We start from the raw sequence: 18,998 nt of genomic DNA on the forward strand, positions 1-18,998 counted from the left end.
AAATCGAGTAATCGTAGCAGTAATATTTGGGCACATTAGTGAAATGATCTGCCACTTGGTCTATACTGCTGCCTGTGTGCTGAAGGTGTTAATAGACACATACTGGAACGTAGTGACGCTATACTTCTTTAGTTTACTGTACTGGCACGTCAGTACGTCTATTGACCCCTTCAGCCCTAAAAAAGTATGGAAAAACAGTCAAGACATCCTACAGTTCTGTCCCTCACCTGCCACTAAGCCCTTTGCGTCCCTGTTGTTACATCCCTGTGAACCAATGAATATTTATCTGAATGAATATGCACTTTAGTCCAATGTCTTCAGAAACACAATGATTAGTATACTACTGTAACTGTTGTTTTTTTCTTATTCTTATTATTAGGAAAGGCTAAAACCTTATGCAGGAGCGTAACTACAGAGGAAGCAGACCCTGTGGCTGCAGGGGGGACCAAGCGTTATAGGGGACCCATGAGGCCCTAATTCATATACAATTTCAATAATTGGGAAAGCAAGTCCACCTCTAGACATTTTGGGGGCCTGAAAAATGATTTGCTGTGGGGGCCAGTAAAATCTTGTTATGCCACTGACCTTGTGCACTGTAATAAGTAAAACAGCTGTCCAACAAAATGATGTACAAAATAGGATAAAATCTGCACTCCCCTTCTGACATGTGGGGAAACTTATGGAGAAACAGACACTAATCAGACATTTCTTATGACTGAAATATTAAGTGAGCCAGTTTAAATCACAACCCACTGTATTTGTGTTGCTTTCCATAAAAATGTGTAATTTCATTCCTGCTTCACAAAATACCATGGCAACCTCTACTGCCTTATTCCACTTGACTGACTGCAGACTGTTTTTTTTTTTTAAATTACAGCACAGTACTAAAGTAGTAAGTAGACTATGGTTAAATTAGATGTTGCAGACATGTAAGGAGAATCGTATTATTCAAGAATATAAATTTTTTTATTCAAGAATAAAAAAGTCTTCTTGCCACCATTTAGCATATTGTACAGTTTTTCTATGTCTACTTTAGTATTTTTTACTATTTTTTTTTTAATCCACTACAAAATCTTTCAATAGGGATCCACATTTGGGGGAATAGAAAGATATCAGTGGAGCAGATTAGCAAATTGTTAAAGATCAAAAAAGGGTGCAACGGGTAAGGACAAATAGACCAACATGGTGAATATATATGTAAACTGGTAAATATCCATATGTCTTTTCTATCAAGCTAATCAGAACGTAAATGACACAAGCAAAAAGAACCTTAGTAAAAGCAGTGAAATAAAGAGAGTCAAGAGTCACATCTTCATATGCTGTATATTGGACCTTTAACAATCCATTATGAATAAAGGCGCCCATAGCTTCACTAATATACTGCCAATAGTGCATGTATGGCCACCCCATGAGCAGTTAGATTAGACCATATTTGCTTTTATTGTAACGACTCTCATTGGTACATATATGAGACATTAAGCAGCTCCCATCACTGAGAATTAAAATAGGCCCTGGCATTTCAGGTACACAGAGGCCCACTCAGCCCTCACCAGCCCAATAAATACTGACTTTCTATGGCACCTAATAGCAGCCCCTCTGGTATTTGCCAGAACCCACAGATTGCCAGTCCAGGCCTTTAGTCTTTAGTCTTCCTCAGTAGTTATGCCACCATTATCCATAAGTCCTGCCAGGTCCTTCTCAAGCAAGGATTTGTCTAACTTAGTGCCATTAAGGGTATAAGTGGCATATTTGTAAATCACAAATATATAACCTTACATTTATCAAGACTATTTACTAAAATCTGCATTTATCTCAATGTCCCAATAAAAAAAAACTCAAACAAACTCCCATGCTTGATTTTAGCTTATTTATTAATAAAAAAAAAACGCTTGATTCAATCGGATTTTGAAATAACTCAATAAAATCCAGCGAAAATGTTTTTTTGGACTTTTTCCCCAAAAAGCTAGAAAAAGTTGAATTTTCAGGCTAAACCCAGCACGGTCAACAAAAACTTCAAATTGAGGTAGGTGCCTCTCCAATTGACTTCTACAGGACCTCAACAGGTCTGAGATGGCTGATTTTCAGATTTGGGCTTTTTCACAGCATCGGGGTTTAATAAATCTTGAAAAAATCAAGGTTTTTTTTCCCCTAAAAATTCAAAATTTCTAGTGAAAAACGTAATTTTTCAAGATTTCACAACTCAACCTTTAATTAATAACCCCCTTACTTTCATCTGCCACTTAGCTTTCCAGATTGCCAGTATGTCCAGATCCCCCTGAAAGGATGATACACCCTGGATGGACTTCATTTGCTGGCTTAGTTTTCTGTCATCTGCAAACATTGATAAATTTCTGTCCACCCCAAGTCATATTACATATCATATTAAATAGAAATAAACATAATACAGAACCCTACAACACCCTACTAAGAACCCTGCTTAGAGAATGTACCATTTACAACCACTCTTAATCTCCCTTAACCAGTTTACTATACATGTACAAACAGCATCAGAATCAGGACTAAACACTCTGTCCACGTTTTTACTTACATAATAATAAAAAATAAATTGTCTGACATGACATAGCCATGCTGATTCCTACTTATAATGCCATTCTCAAACTCTTGAACAATATCCCTTAACAAATCTTCAAATAACTTGCCTACAACAGAATTTTCAAGCCTGTAATTGCCAGATTGAGCTCATAGCAATTTATAATATGGATCATCTAAATATCGGCAGAACTATATCAATACATGGAACATAGAATAACCTTTGGAATAAAAACATATATTAAGATACTAAGTAAGACATTAATGTACACCTTTAGAGACTTAAAATCTGTATTTGTTTTTCAATAGAGAAAAATCCAGATGCTGTACTTTCTGCAGACTATTTAGAACTGGAAAACAAAGCTTTCAGGGTCTTATGTGAAGGACTAGAAGATGTACAAATGCTTTCATGGCAGATAAAAATGCAGCCAATTTGTTCAATTTCCAAAAATTGATACTTCCATCTGAGGCGAGTGCAATTATTCTTCTGCTATGGCTTTATTATAAGGAAGCTGTACCTCAAAATGTAGTAGATTACTTTTATTTTAAGACTCTCCAAGTTGCGTCTAGATAACAGTTTTTGTCCATGTACTTATTTATATAGACTTATCTGAAAAGCCTGGATTTATCTATAATAAAATACATCTTTAACTGTTAACTTGTCTGACCTAGTTTTTCTTGTTTCTTTTATCTACCAGGTTGCACTTTTTTTGAAAGTTTTATTTCCCTTCTGAAAATAAAAAGATTTTATTTTGCATTTACAAAACATTGTTTGAATTATAAATATAATAACAGTGAGACTGGACAAAAATAAGAAAGAACATAGCACACAAGACAATTATTACTTTGTAAATTTTAGTTGAGAATTGAGTTTTTTTCAAGGCTTGCTTGAGACACCTTTCCTGAAGGTTTTAGAGGTACAAAAACATTTTGCTTGGCCATTGCAATTTTTCATCCTTCTTCTTGTCAACTTTACAGTTTCTCCTGTCCTTAAATTTTACTAGACTTCTTCTGCAAGGTTCTTCATTTTAAAGTATCTAGCACCTGGCACTGACAGCACCCAGTGAATAACAGCAATTCCTCTTCCTTTTGAATGGCAAGGGGCTGTTTTGTATTGTTTTGTCCATCTTTCAAAAAGAATGCTGTAGTGTTTATCCGACACGCCTTGTGCATGCCACCCAGTATACTTACTGCTCACAAGTTGCATGGAGAAGACAATGGCAGCTATACAGTCAAGTGTTTGGCTTTTACATTTCAGGGTTCTCTCATCTGTACAGTCCCCATGGAGGAAACTGGTGTTAGTAAATGCCTACCTTCCAATACAGTGGAATGTCCAAAAAGGCTGCTGCACTGAAACTGAAAATGACCATGTGTATGGGCTCTAATGCAGGTATGTAAAAGCAAATTGTTCCTATGCACATTTGTTTCAAGTAGAAAAAATGCAGAGAGAAAAGGCTATCAGAAAGAGGTGAAGTCTATAATGGTATTTAAAAAAAGGTTCCCATAGCAACCACAACACGCATGCTGTTCAGCAAACCTTTCGTGGTTGCAGTTATTTTTTTTCTTTTATAGGCAAGTAAATGGCCTTGGTAGAATACTCTCTTAGGGTGCATATTTCCTATCTATGCTGAATTGCATCAGAAATGAGGAATCCAGAAATAACAGAATTACATTATCTGAAACCAATTTTTTCATTGCTAACAGAATTTTTAAGTATGAAAACTTCAAAAACACAGTTTGTTCCAGGAGATAAAGGCACACCTGTTACTGACAAGCAATGCGCTTAAGCTGTAGGTGTTCACCTTATACTGCAGCTGCATATTTATATAAGCATCAATCCCAAGCTATGAATAAGGGATATTACTGCAACACTCTGATGTCAAATGCACAAAGGCAGCTTGTTTGTAGCTGCCAAACAATAATATCCTGCAGGTGACAAGACACCACCATATCACAAGCTGTATGCCTTTTTAGCAGAATTCCACCACCAATGCTTGTCTGTCTACGTAAGCTTGCTTGAATTCTATACATCTGATGAATAGAAACAAGACTGACACAAATCGTTTATCTTTGTTTTATTGAACAGATCATTTGTTTGACAGCTTACACTTACAGTAGCGTGTGTGTTTATGACTCAACCGTCCACATCAGCACTTGTGATACCAGTGGGCTTAAATGTAGATCTGCTGTACCTGTGTATGTTTATATGTATATGTTCACATGAGACAAATTCACATAAAAATAAAGACTGGCAAACTGAAAAATAAAAAGGCAACTGTGCATGTAACAGAAATATTTTTATGTAAGTGCTTTGTAAACAAGCAAATGGTATCCATTCTAGATATACTAAGAGCATCATATCTAGGCTTTACAGCATTCTACACATGTCTCCCCATATGCACAGGAGCACTATCTAATTATATATTTGCATAGAGCTTACCTGCCCCCTTTGGCACTGATACCACCTGTTCCAGATGCCACTCTTATTGCCCACACTTCTATCATGTAATCTAGACCTGTCCAGTCCTCTTTTAACATTGGGAACAAACAACCAAATCCATACATAACATAATGGGCTCACCTGTCCCACTGACCCAGAATGTGTGCCTCCTGGCCATTATGGAAGATCTCTACCCAGACACGTATGTGGAAACTGTGATGGCAGAGTTACTTTTTTGGGTCGGAAAACACATAATTAGGAATTGACTCTCTACACAAACCCAGACATTAGCTGGTTAATGACCCTTGTAAATCAGGCTCTGAAATATCAACAAATATAATAATCAACACTAAAACAAGCCTTAACTTTCGCACTAACCCAGACAAGCCTTGCCCCTCGAAACGGCCATGATGTTCTGCATAACCACCATAAAGGAAAGTATGCTTTTCTATTATGTTTTCATGCTGTATATGTTAATAATGGCAATAAAGCTGTTTGAAGATATGAATAAAAATGTATTTAATATGAACAAAGATTTATTATTCTTTACACAAAATGCCTTATAAATCTCTAGTACAGAATGGAGTTTTAAACTTTGAGATGTCAAGCTAAGAAAAAAGAACAGCACATTATTTCTCCTCTGCTTTGTAAGAGTATCGAGTTATTGCTTTTGTTATGGTAAAAAGGTACATTGTTAGGTATAGCATTCTCTGAGATCTAATTCGATTGCATACAAAAATTCATGCAGCAGTTGTGCAAATTGATGCATCCAAAGCCACTCCTTGAACCTCCACATAGTTGCGCAGCTGCCACTGTAGCCATCACACCTTGTGATGCAAATTGATGCAAATTGAGCTCAATTGAGCTAAAACTAAAATGTTTCTAATTTTTTAATTGGATCAAATTCGACCTGACTCCCATCCATGAATTGCCTTAATTTATCATAAATTTTGGTCAGGAAAAGTCAGTGCGGGAAAACTCTTGACAAAATCATATGACAATTCGAATTGTGAGACTTTAGAATTTTGACGCTCAAATTGTGCAACTTTTTTGGATTATTGTAGGAATCATACCAGCGCAGACCACAATGTCAAGAAACATATTCAAATTGTAAAAGGGGCATCTGCCATTGTCATGACTTCAAAAGGTTTGAGATATAGTATTTTTGGATTTGGATTTTTACCAGCTTCGCGGTATTATAAATATTTTAAAAAAAAAATCAAGTTTTTTTTTTCCTCCAAAAATTTGAGTTTTTCCCCTTTAGAAACTTGATCAGAAAAATTTTGGGTTTAATAAATAGGCTTCTATGTGTGGGATTTAACTAAATCGATGCTTATTTCTGCATAATTATTATTGTAGCTATTGCATAATTATTATTGTAGCTATTGAGTTGTACACAGTAAATAATAAAATAATATGCACCTGAATAATGCAATAGGTTCTGGTTCAGGAAGAATTTATATAATTTGGGGCTTACCTAGACTGGTGTACTGCCTCATAAATGTACCTAGGAACCCTTTCTCCAGAGGTTGTTCTTATTGCTGATTGCCTTTTATTGCCTTTTATTGGTTGCCAGCTGTCTACTGCCATGGAACTGAACCTTCTTCTATTGCATTTGGGGACTGCTTGCTATTTGATGGTTGCTGCTGAGCAGATTGTAATGCATTCTATAATGCAAGCTGGCTACGGCTAGCTAGAAAATTTAGAGAAGAGTCGTGTGGAGTCTGTTTTTTATTTATTTTTATTGGTTGTCGCTCAGTAAGCATCAGTGGGTAGTTCCCTGAATGTCCCAAGGCATAGCCAATCAATCTTGACCTGCTTTGTCAAGCGTACAAACACACTGTCCTACCCCCAGAGAGAGGCTGGACTCTGGTATTTCTGTGAGGGAATTTTCATCAATACAGGTATGGAACCTGTTATCCAGAATCCTCGGGACCTGGGGTCTTCCAGATAACGGATCTTTCTGTAATTTGTATCTTTATACCTGAAGTCTACTAGAAAATCCTTTAAACATTAAATAACCCCAATAGGCTGGTTTTGCTTTGAATAAGGATTAATTATATCTTAGTTTGGTTCAAGTACAAGCTACTGTTTTATTATAACAGAGAAAAAGTAAATATTTTTTAAAATTTTGGATTATTTGGATAAAATGGAGTCTATGGGAGACAGCCATTCCGTAATTCGGAGTTTTCTGGATAACAGGTTTCCGGATAAGGGATCCCATACCTGTATATGTAAATGTAGGCAGGATGTCGTGTAATTGGAAAATAGCCTTGTTTATTACTTTACAGAATAAATAGGCAAATACCAACACAAATCACACTAGGGATCATTTAAAAATGGCAGCGCAAAGAGCTAAAATCGATACAAAACTGAGCATCCATTGGCACTTTTCACACAAATGCATTCATCTAGCTTCTTCTAATGAGATACTGGAAGCCTGGACCTGGCAGTAAGGGTTGTATCCATAAACACAACTGACTTGTGCCTGGTGAATCTGATGCTATTGCCTTTATTGATGCTGTTCTATGGAAGTGACGCCATCCACCTGCAAATGCAGTTAAGAAAACACGCACCATAAAAAGGCACTCTACTAAGCAGACTCCTGCTATTATAATGTCATTCTGGGAAGAACATTTTTGTGAGTAAAAATCAAGTGACGTTCATCACGATTTTCCACTGGCAATTACGTTTAGAAATGTTTTATCAAGCTTACCTTAGCATTAAATAAAATCGCTGACTTGAATAGCAAATCTGCAGCTGTCTTGGAGTCAGTATCGTCACCGAATACAGAAAGAAAATGTTTTAATGTCTTTATAAATTCTTTATGCAATATCAAACACCAATTAGACATAGGCAGGGGGAGCGTGCTTCTATGGGCCACATTTATCATCCTCCTTTGACAACATTTTAGTATGCAAGATGGAAAAAAAGCTTTACTGTGAAATTCTAATGTCTTAGAAGACATTTCTGGATGATTTTCTGAGGTTGATGTTGGAAGAAAAAGCATGAAATGACCATCTTAAAGTTTACTGTAACCTTTACAGCAAAGATCTCTGATGTTAAACGGGATTTTTAACTTGAACAATTTTTAGTAGGCTGCACACAATGGTATACATGGCATATAACGTCTATGCATTTTTTTTGTTAGACTTTGCCAGGTCCAGTTTGAAGAACTATTATTATAATGATACAACAGACACTTAAAGGGATACTGTCATTGGAAAACATGTTTTTTTCAAAATGCACCAGTTAATAGTGCTACTCCAGCAGACTTCTGCACTGAAATCCATTTCTCAAAAGAGCAAACAGATTTTTTTATATTCAATTTTAAAATCTGACATGGGGCTAGACATTTTGTCAATTTCCCAGCTAAGATTCAAATTAGGCCCTGATGTTCAAGTACATGGGAGCCAAAAAGCCCCCTCTCAAGCTCAATAAATATTGACTGCCTATGGCATCTTACAGCAGCCCCTCTCAGTGTTTTCCAAACGCCCTTTTGTCGGGTGCATCACCCGGCATTTTCCCCCTGATGCCTGGTTCCACCCGGCCCCCACCATGTGCTTTATGTTAAGAACGTTCATTCCAAAGTCGGTAGGACTGCATTTCTTCTTTGCAAAAGTGCACAGTCCTACTGGCTTCTGCTAAAACTGATGTAATAGGGTGGGAGAGGTGGAAGAGTATATTTTTATTTTTTCCTGCTGGCTTAATTTTTGCCACTCCCACCATTTTGTTTTCTTCTGGGGAGAATACTGTCCTCTGGAATTAGCCAGAATCTACAGATTGCCAGTCTGGGCCTGCATATGTGTTTTGGTCACACTCCTGCATGCCCCAGCCTTTAGCCTTTCCTATAATACTGTCCAGTTCCACCAGTTATGTCCACTGACCGATACTTAGGGGTCATATACTATGAAAGACGCGTGGTGCAAAGTAAAAAATAATTGGTGCAGTGTGGCATGATATACGCGGCCCTGCACTCTAGAGAAAATGCAGCAGATCGTCGCACTCCTAAATGAAGCATAATGGCCTGGGGCTGCCCTTATGAATATTGTACTCATGGGGGTGTGTGAGGAACATAGCTGCCCCCCCCTTCTTGCCTCCAACCTGTCCCCTAACTTAGGCTTCATTGGGCAGCCTACAACCAAATCCACTGCCCTATGCACCTTGTGCTGGAGAGGGGAACCCTGCTGCAAGTCCAACCTGAATGAGTACTTTTGCACCCCTTAGCTCTCCTACACTTGTACCATGGGCAGATTTTAATGAACATGTCTTTGTGTTGCTCTTTTTATTTAGGCCAATTATGCATAAGTCCCAATGAACTTGTATTGATTGTGAATAATAAAAACAGATGTAATTATAACATTCATTTTTAATATATTGGGCCAGATTCAATTCCAGATTTTCCCAAATTTTCTCAAACTGTCAGGCTGGCCCTCCTAGTCAGGCTCAAGGTAGTAGAAGGATAGACAGACTCAAGTGTGATTGCGGTTTTGCTACAATAGATATTCCTGGAAGACTAGGCAGAAAACCATCCAGAGATTTTGGGTGAATATTTATTTGCTGTTCTTTCCAGAGTTACAGAAGTGAGGTATTCTGTAAGCAAGAGAGAAAGAGTAAAATCTTTATATCTAAAGTACTGCAATGTACACTGTACCTAATCAAGCAAAACAACTGGAGACTGGGAATTGTAGCCCCTGTGCATATTTTTCATTAAATTTTTGCTTTGGCCAACACAGAACAGTTCTAAAATGTACTACATTTATGACATACAGCAGCTACTTTGCTTGCCTGTATAATTAACTTGGATGTTTACCACTTGTATGTTCCAACAGAAGATTTAAGAGCATGAGATAAACAACTGCCAAGCACTATATTGAACATGTATTTCTGTAAAAACAGTATGTTTTCTACTCGACTCACTCAATTATATAAATGCACTTACTCTTGAGGACACTGGGCAATTTTATACTAATGGCTGTATTATCTGATGGTAACAAATCCTACAATATAAAATTGCAACAGGCCTTAGAGATTTAAAGAGCTTAAATGTTGGTCTGTTACCATAAAGGGCCGAATTTGGTCTACTTCACTTCAAGTTGTGTAATAACACAAAGTGATCCGGTAATATTACCCACCTACAGTGTACCACCGTTTGTTATTTTCATCCAGTTAATGGTGGTTAAATGCAGCATATTTTCGTTTCCTGTGCAGCAACGGTTCACCCTTACTAAATGGATAAGCTCTTCTTGTTCAGGACATTGACATTTGGCTCATAATTATATTCTGTATAATAATCGGAGAGGATAAGGGAGTGAAATTCTGCCATCTACTGACACATACGAGAAGTTAGTTTAAGCATTAGGTGCAGTGCTTTACAGCTGTACTTACAAACAGAGAAAGAAAATATGTGTTTGCTTGACCTGATTAAATGTTTCCTCTTTAGTGAGAGCTGTGTTTGATTTTGAACATTAGTCTGAAATTATTACTTACGTTTATACAATTGTTTTTTTTTTTGCAAGACACAAAGAAAATGTGAAAGGGTTTAACAAATAAGAATGTAAAGAAAATATGAACATGAGTGTTTTGGTCCCAAAAAACCCTTCTACAAGTGGGGGTTCATATAAATGACAGGAGGCATGTTGGGCATCGGACAATGATTGCAGAAAATGGTTCCTGTGCTGTAAACCGAACATCAGATTATAATTATTACTTTTTTTTAGTGCCATCATATTCGACAGAGCAGAGATTACACATTGTTTGTGTAAATCCCTGTACCAGTGGATTATACTTTCTAAGTTCCTTATCACATTAACACAAAATGCCCAGTTTTATCAGGAGCTGTTTAACCTTCCTGCATGTTTTTTGGAGAGTTTAAAGGAATTGTTCAGTGTGAAAATAAAAACTGGGTAAATAGATAGTCTGTGCAAAATAAAACATGTTTCTAATATAGTTAGTTAGCCAAAAATGTAACGTATAAAGGCTGGAGTGATTTGATGTATAACAAGTCAGTCAGGACACTACTTCCTGCTTTTCAGCTCTCTTGGTTTACACTGACTGGTTACCCTGGCTACCAGGCAGTAACCAATCAGAGACTTGAGGGGGGGCCACATGGGTCATATCTGTTGCTTTTGAATCTGAGCTGAATGCTGAGGATCAATTACAAACTCACTGAACAGAAATGTACCATGTGGCCCCCCTTCAAGTCGCTGACTAACTCAGAGTTATAGAGCTGAAAAGCAGGAAGTTGGATTCTGGCTGTTTTATTAGACATCCAGTCACTCCAGCTTTTATATATTAAATTTTTGGCTAACTAACTATATTAGAAACATTTTTTATTTTGCACAGCCTATGTATTTACCCAGTTTTTATTTTCACACTGAACTATTCCTTTAAGTAAACCAGAGTACCAGAGGAAACCGATGCAAGCATGGAAAGAACATTGCCCTGGTTGCAGGCCCAGACTGGCAATCTGTGGGTTCTGGCAAATGCCAGAGGGGCTGCTATAAGGTGTCATAGAAAGTCACTATTTAGTGGGATATGGGTGGGCCTCTGTGTGGGCTGATTGGGCCTCTGTGTACCTGAAATGCCAGGGCCTATTTTAATTCTCAGTCTGGACCTGCCTGGTTGGAACATAGGACCCCAGCATTGTGAAGCAGTGTTGCTAACCACCTTGGTACTGTGGAACCCAATATAAGAAGCATTTTATTGTTGTCACAATGCAGAAAACCAGACAATAAATACATTGCGCTTGAATTGTCTAACCAATAGGACTGGCAAATAATCACTCTGTTTTAAGGTTTACAAACACCTACTATATAAGATTGCATAAAAATTGCATAGCACATAAAACACATAATTCAGTAAATGCTCAACCTACCCTTAAATATTTCAAGGGAATCTTGCTTCCAGAATCCAGAGCGCTTTTTGTGTGTGTGCGCCCAGCAGCAGTGAGTGTGTTTGTGAATATTTGTGTCCTGCCATAGAATAGGTTCTCAGGGAAAATAGAGACAGTAGAGCCTAATGTGTCCCTTTGTTAATGTTATTAGATGACAACAAATCAAGGAAAGGGAACTGCAATTGCTGTGTCTCTTAGCATGTTTTTAGAATATAGAATTCGACCAAGACATAACCATATGTCCATTGCATCCCGAAGGTTCCTATTGGAGACAATGTTAATTATGGCATCCATCCATTTCTTCTGAAAAAAGGAAAATTCTTATAATACCTTGTCATATAAAAGTTGTTAAAACTGAAAAATGTTATAATACATATTGAGCTTTTGTCAGTTTTCTGAATAATGACATTTGTAACTTACAGCCCTGTGTATTTTACATTGAGTGGAAGATATTGTTTTGGATTTTTTAATGCCTGTTCTGGAAAATAAAACTGATCTGAACATGTTGTTATGGGAAATCATTGCATACATTTTAATGACTGTGTTGTAAAGGTCAGCAGTGTTTATGGGAGTTGTTTTTCCATTACAATTGCAGTAAAAAAAAAAAAACATACAAAAATTTAGTAGTGTATACTTCCCAAAACATTTTGAGAGAGTTCCAGAAGTATAGACTGATTATTTTGTATTCACCTAGCAAAATTGTATGCATATTTATCATACTTTATTTCAGCATTCATGTTTCAAGAGTTACTTGACTTGATTTGAGTCTTGTAATTGGTGAAGGACATGAGAATAAGGTGGATATGGATGACCCCTTGTGACTGCTCACATCTGTGGGAGGTCCATGTAGACTGTGAACTGAACAGATAAGATCATATAATAATGAGAGCATTATATATATGATCATATAATTGGTATACGATATATAGAAAACCATACAAAGCAAGACTGGGAAAATTTTCAATCTCTCTTCTTTGGTATGAGGTGGGGATCAAAGACAGAGGATGCTGTAAATGACCCCTTTTATTTTTATATGAAGTTCATGATAAGCAGTACTAATACGAGCTGTTAGTCATAATTAGGCATTATATTTTTGCTCCTATTTGGCATTTGGCTCAGTTTGCTTTTGATTTGCATGTTCTAATGCTTCTACTGGTTATGGATTTTTCTAGCTGTTTAACATATGTAAAAGAGGTTGTTCTACCTCTCACACAAAGAACGCACACAGGAAACTATTAAGAAATGACTTTACGTGTGTTGGCCAAAACTGAGGTGGAATCCAAATCTTTAGCTACAAGTATTGGTCCTGTTATTCAGAATACTTGGGGTCCAGGGTTTTCCATAATTTGGATCTACATACCAAACACGAAGGGGCAGATTTACTAAGGGTTGAAGTGAATTTTCGAATTTCAAAAACGTTGAATTTCGAAGTAATTTGTGGATACTTCGACCATTGAATAGAGCAAATTCGACTTCGATTCGAAGTGAAAAACTTTGACTTCGAAAATCGAAGTACTGTCTCTTTAAAAAAGTTTGACTTCAACACTTCGCCATCTTAAACCTGCCGAATTGCTGTTTAGCCTATGGGTTACCTCCTATAACCCATCTTGAGTGTTTGGGCACGTTTTGAGAAATCAAAGGAAAGTACAATCGTACGATCGCACGATGAAATCGTTCGAAATGAACGTTTCGAACGATTTCATCAAACGATCGTACGATTTTAAAAATCCTTCGCCTTCGAATGTCGAACTAACCTATTCGATGGATAAAGTTTTTTGCACTTCGAAATTCGACCCTTGATAAATCTGCACCTTATTAAACCCAGTGGGATTATTTTGCATCCACTAAGGATTATTTATATCTTTGTTGGGATCAAGTACAAGTGGCTGTTTTATTACTAAAGAGTAAAAGAAAATAACTTTTAAAATTTTGAATTATGTGATTAAAATGGAGTCTATGAGAGGCAGATTTCCTGTAATTTAGAGCTTTCTGGATAACGTGTTTCCAGTTAACAGATTGCATACCTCTACTGGGGATGCCACATTGTCATCAAGCTTAATTTTTACTGGCTAGGCAGTTAAAACAATGGCAAAGAGGCAACCATATTGACTACAAAATAACATAACACTTCCTTTAAAATTAGTTTTTTGTTTTCTGATTTGTTCCATTGTAAATATTCTGCACTGTTTTAATATCGCTACATGCCCTAGTTGTGTTATGTGATGTGTTTCTGATAAAATACTGAACTACAAGGCAATATGCAGAAAATGCAGTATGTTCAAAGTTGTGAACAGATGAATGCCAGGGAGCAGATGGTTAAGTAGGTGTGTTTCCATCTGCTGTTTTTGACATTCAGCCGCAGTGCATTCAGCCACAATAAAGGAAATGAATGAGAACACACGGCTTACAAAGGATAGACACATTACAGTGAGCACTGATTGGTTTACAGTCACACAGATGCTTCAGAAGATGCTTTAGCTTTTTTTGTATCTCTCTGGAGCTTTCAGGATCTATATAGGTATTAATTCAATAACGGATTGAACTTGACTTTTTCCTTTTTTTAACAAACCCAATTATTATCTGTGTTTGAATGTTACAAACTCTAAAACTCCGCAGATCCTCACACTTTGGAGAAGAATCAAAACCCCTGTACTTTATGCATGAATACAGCACTGCCAGCATCAGCCACACAGGGACGCCCATTTATCAACATTCTCATTTTAGTGGTTTTAGAGATTTTTTTAAACCACAAATAAACATGAAATTTATTAAAAGATCTGAATATAAAAAGCATAAATAAATAAATAAAAAAAATATCAATGATGCACTAAAAACATATGAAATTTGAGTTATTCAGATAAATACTAGTGAAAAAAAATCAGAAAGTCTCTAAAAGTCTGAAAGGCTAGAAAAAGGTCCAATAGGATCAGCACAGCTCCTATTGACTTCTATGGGACCTCGATCGCTTTTACTTGCCATAGTTTTGTAATAGAGTTTTTTTTTGTGGTTTTTACATTTGATAAAACTATAATTTCTAGAGTGTTAGAGAAATGTAACAAAATCACAAACTTTTAGAGAAAAACTTCAATTCATGAAAAAAATGGAAATTTGAATGTTAGTAAATAGGCCCCATAGTCTTCCCCGTCCCACCCCATACCCGAACCCTAATTTGTGTCCCATCATATTTCTGTGTCAAGAAAATCTCCCTTTAAAGGCTTCCTGGACTTGGTGCAGTATGATTTTTTGGTGAACCTGGACAAAAGGATCCATATCACTAAAGTTTTCAGTAAACATATTAAACTGCTGGAAGCTTCTAAACCACACAGCAGCACCACGCATTGCTTCCAACCAACCAACCAAATAGAATAAATAGAAGGATTCTCTGTCATAAATAAAATGCATAATTTTATATGGTTGAAATATTCACACATTGTCAGAATCTGTCTGAAGGAAAATAGACTGATGTTGAAAAAATATTTTTCCTCATCATTTCTCCATATCATATGCAATATGTGCACATACTTCAATATTTGTGACCTTTTTATACAGACATTCAACCTGAAAATGATTTGCAAGAATACATGTTCTACAGAATTGTTATTGGAATGGTCTTTACAAAAGTAAAAAAAAACAAATAATACTATTTAAAATACTTTTTTTTATCTTACAATCTGTGGATCCTTTGCACTTTCCTAAAATTATTTTCAAAATAGAACAGTCCATTCTACTGCAGTGGATCAAACCAACTACAGTTAAAGGAGGGAGAGTGCACCAGTTGGCAACAACCAGTCAGTGAGCTCATGCTGTAATTTCCACTAATTGTAACATTTGAAGGTCCATCGGCGACCACCCTAGAAAAGAAGTAGAAGTAGTCAATTTTCTCTGTGTAATAGTAATCATAAACATGCGATATACTTATAAAAGAATTGTTTTGATTACATTTATTTATAAACTACTAATATATTCCAAAGTGCTTATTGTGCTTAATGTTACATAAAGGTACATAATAAGTGACTAACTGATACATTAGGTAATAAGGGCCCTGACCTCAGGGCCTTACAATGGGATAAAGATAGAAAATCCAGCTAGAATGGCTGTGCTGAAAATGCAATTAGTGTAGCCCTGAAAGTATTCGTAGAAGGTAAACAGCAAACTAAAAAAACAGCAAACTAAAAAAAACACTCAAATCTAATGTAGGCATAGTTCCAATCTACTACAATTGACCTGTAAAATATATCCTTTCAAACAGCACTTATTGATGCCTTCGCTTATAGTTGATGCTTCGTTATGTAATTTCACATGACTTGCTAAAATGTGTGTATTACAGAAAATAATGTGGCCCATGTTGTAAAATATGAGGATATTAGAAGTAACCTTGGAATTCGTAATTCCATGACCTTACTTCAATAATGTCTAATACAATACAATAATTTTAACAGGGTGTACACTATTTCCCTTCTCTCTCTCTATGCATTTTTAATAGTAATATTTAGTACTGACCCAGACTGGTCTGCAGGAGGCAGTCTATCCCCCACATTCATTCTTCCAATTCCCACTGTACAGGGAATGGTGTGAAATGTAGGACAATGGGCCTATTTGGGACCCCAGAGACATTTTTAATTAACTCCTGTGACCCAGTTCATCCCAGGAAATTGGGGTGGAGCTTTCACTTGAGCTTTAGAAAAAGGAACTACTTACAGGTGTATGTTAATTAGCTAGGGCTTCCTGCTCATTCATATTTGTACAAGGAATAGTTTTTTATTGTTTATAGTAGTTGTTCATCTCCAGAATGTCGGTTAGACCAAGCGCTGGCACAAGAGTGCTTTAAAGGAGAAGCAAACCCTAAAGCTAAAAAACCCTACTCCCTACCCTACATAGACCCCCTCCCTCTTCCCCCCCAGCTTAGCTGCTACCCCGGTGAAATGCCCCTTAGTCTTTACTTACCCCACGGTGCACATACTGTCCAGCAGAGTTCAGGGTCGCCATCTTCTTCTCTTCTGTAATCTTTAGGACATAAGTGCCATATCGGCGCATGCGCAGTTGGAGCAAATTTCTATTTCGCATCCACTGCGCATGCGTTGAAACTCACGGAAATTGCCGAAGTGCCAGGAGAAGACCCGAAGATTACAAAAGCGGCTGAAGGTGGCACCCGTGAACTCTGCTGTACACAATCTGCGCCGAGGGGTTAGTAAAGACTTAGGGGCATTTGCCCGGGATATATATATATATATATATATATATATATATATATATATATAATGTTCAAAGTGGACCAGCACACCGAAGTTTTCAATCAAAAGAGTTTTATTTCAACATCACTCATGTGTCCAACGTTTCGGCCCACATTAGGGCCTTTATCATCCTTGATAAAGGCCCTAATGTGGGCCGAAACGTTGGACACATGAGTGATGTTGAAATAAAACTCTTTTGATTGAAAACTTCGGTGTGCTGGTCCACTTTGAACATTGTATACGCTGATTGACCAAGCACCCATATTCGAACAACAAGGAAGGAGTGCAGGTACTTTGTGAATGCTTATATATATATATATATATATATATATATATATATATATATATATATATATATATATATATATTATATATATATATATATATATATATATATATATATATATATATATATATATATATATATATATATATATATGTTTTCCAATGAGTATCCACACTCCAAAGCAGTTATCAATGGCGGGGTGCACGGTAATTGTTTATGCATCAAAAAAATCTTCTGACCAGCACTCCCTTTTAAAAGCTTAATTCTTTTATTGTCATTCTGTAATATCCGACGTTTCGGTCCACATTGGACCTTTTTCAAGGATAAGGTCCTAATGTGGACCGAAATGTCGGACATTACAGAATGAAAATAAAAGAATTAAGCTTTTAAAAGGGAGTGCTGGTCAGAAGATTTTTTTGATGCATAAACAATTACCGTGCACCCCGCCATTGATAACTGCTTTGGAGTGTGGATACTCATTGGAAACATATATATATATATATATATATATATATATATATATATATAAAATATATAATATATATATATATATATATATATATATATATATATATATATATATATATATAAAACAACCCACTACGGTGCACTCATGACCCAAAGGCCAACAGCCTGGGTGCAGGTCAAACGAACATGTAACCAATACAAAAAAAGCCGCACTCCTAGGTCTTATCAAATACAAAATTTTTCAAGTGTTTGTTTATTCAACGTTTCGGCAACAATCCGCGTGCCTGAAGACGGCACGCGGATTGTTGCCGAAACGTTGAATAAACAAACACTTGAAAAATGTTGTATTTGATAAGACCTAGGAGTGCGGCTTTTTTTGTATTGGTTATATATCTATATATATATATATATATATATATATATATATATATATATATATATATATATATATATATATATATATATATATATATATATATATATGCACTGAGAATCATTAGAAGGAGTTGAACTTGATTGTAACTTTTTAACATTGTAGGGGTTATCCATCTTTAAATTAACTTTTAGTATGATGCAGAGAGTGATATTTTGAGACAACCTGCAATTGGTTTTCATTTTCCGTTTTGTAGTTTTTGAGTTATTTAGATTTACATTCAGCAACTCTCCAGTTTGCATTTTCAGACAGGAATATGAATAGGAGGGGGCCTGAATAGAGTAATAAAAAGTAGCAATAACAATAAGGAGGTTATTTATCAAAATCAGATTTTTTCTTATAATTTAAAATAAAAAAGTCTGACCAAACTAGAATCCATGATTTGACCTTATTTATTATCAAAACAGTTTTTTTGGGATTTTTTCCCGAAAAGTCGGATTTCCGGGCTAATTCCAGTACAGACCACAGAAACTTCCAAATAGGATAGTGCTCTCTCCCATTGACTTATATACAACCTGGGCAGGTCTTAGATGCATAATTTTCAGATTCAGACTTTTTCCATCCTCGGGGTCTAATAATAAATTTTCCACTAAGAATTCAGATTTTATAGTAAAAAATCTTTTTGAGTGTTTGGCATTCCAACTTTAATAAATAACCCCCAGTGACCCCCCCATTAAAAGCTGGAAAGGATCAGA

General features: G+C 36.3%; 1 protein-coding gene across 5 annotated transcripts in view; it reads right to left on the reverse strand.

Annotated features, from left to right (window-relative positions):
* Positions 1–15,273: 15,273 nt before the first annotated feature.
* The window catches only part of slc28a3.L (solute carrier family 28 (concentrative nucleoside transporter), member 3 L homeolog), a 29,485-nt gene continuing 25,760 nt past the window's right edge, over positions 15,274–18,998 (reverse strand). For all 5 annotated transcript variants that reach the window (XM_041564446.1, XM_041564438.1, XM_018259009.2 and 2 more), the window contains one exon: positions 15,274–15,736. In XM_041564446.1, the coding sequence (XP_041420380.1) occupies positions 15,684–15,736 (53 nt within the window). In that variant the 3' untranslated portion in view covers positions 15,274–15,683. The remainder of the gene's footprint in view (positions 15,737–18,998) is intronic.

This window comes from Xenopus laevis, chromosome 1L (genome assembly GCF_017654675.1).
Source record: "Xenopus laevis strain J_2021 chromosome 1L, Xenopus_laevis_v10.1, whole genome shotgun sequence".
Taxonomy (NCBI): domain Eukaryota; kingdom Metazoa; phylum Chordata; class Amphibia; order Anura; family Pipidae; genus Xenopus; species Xenopus laevis.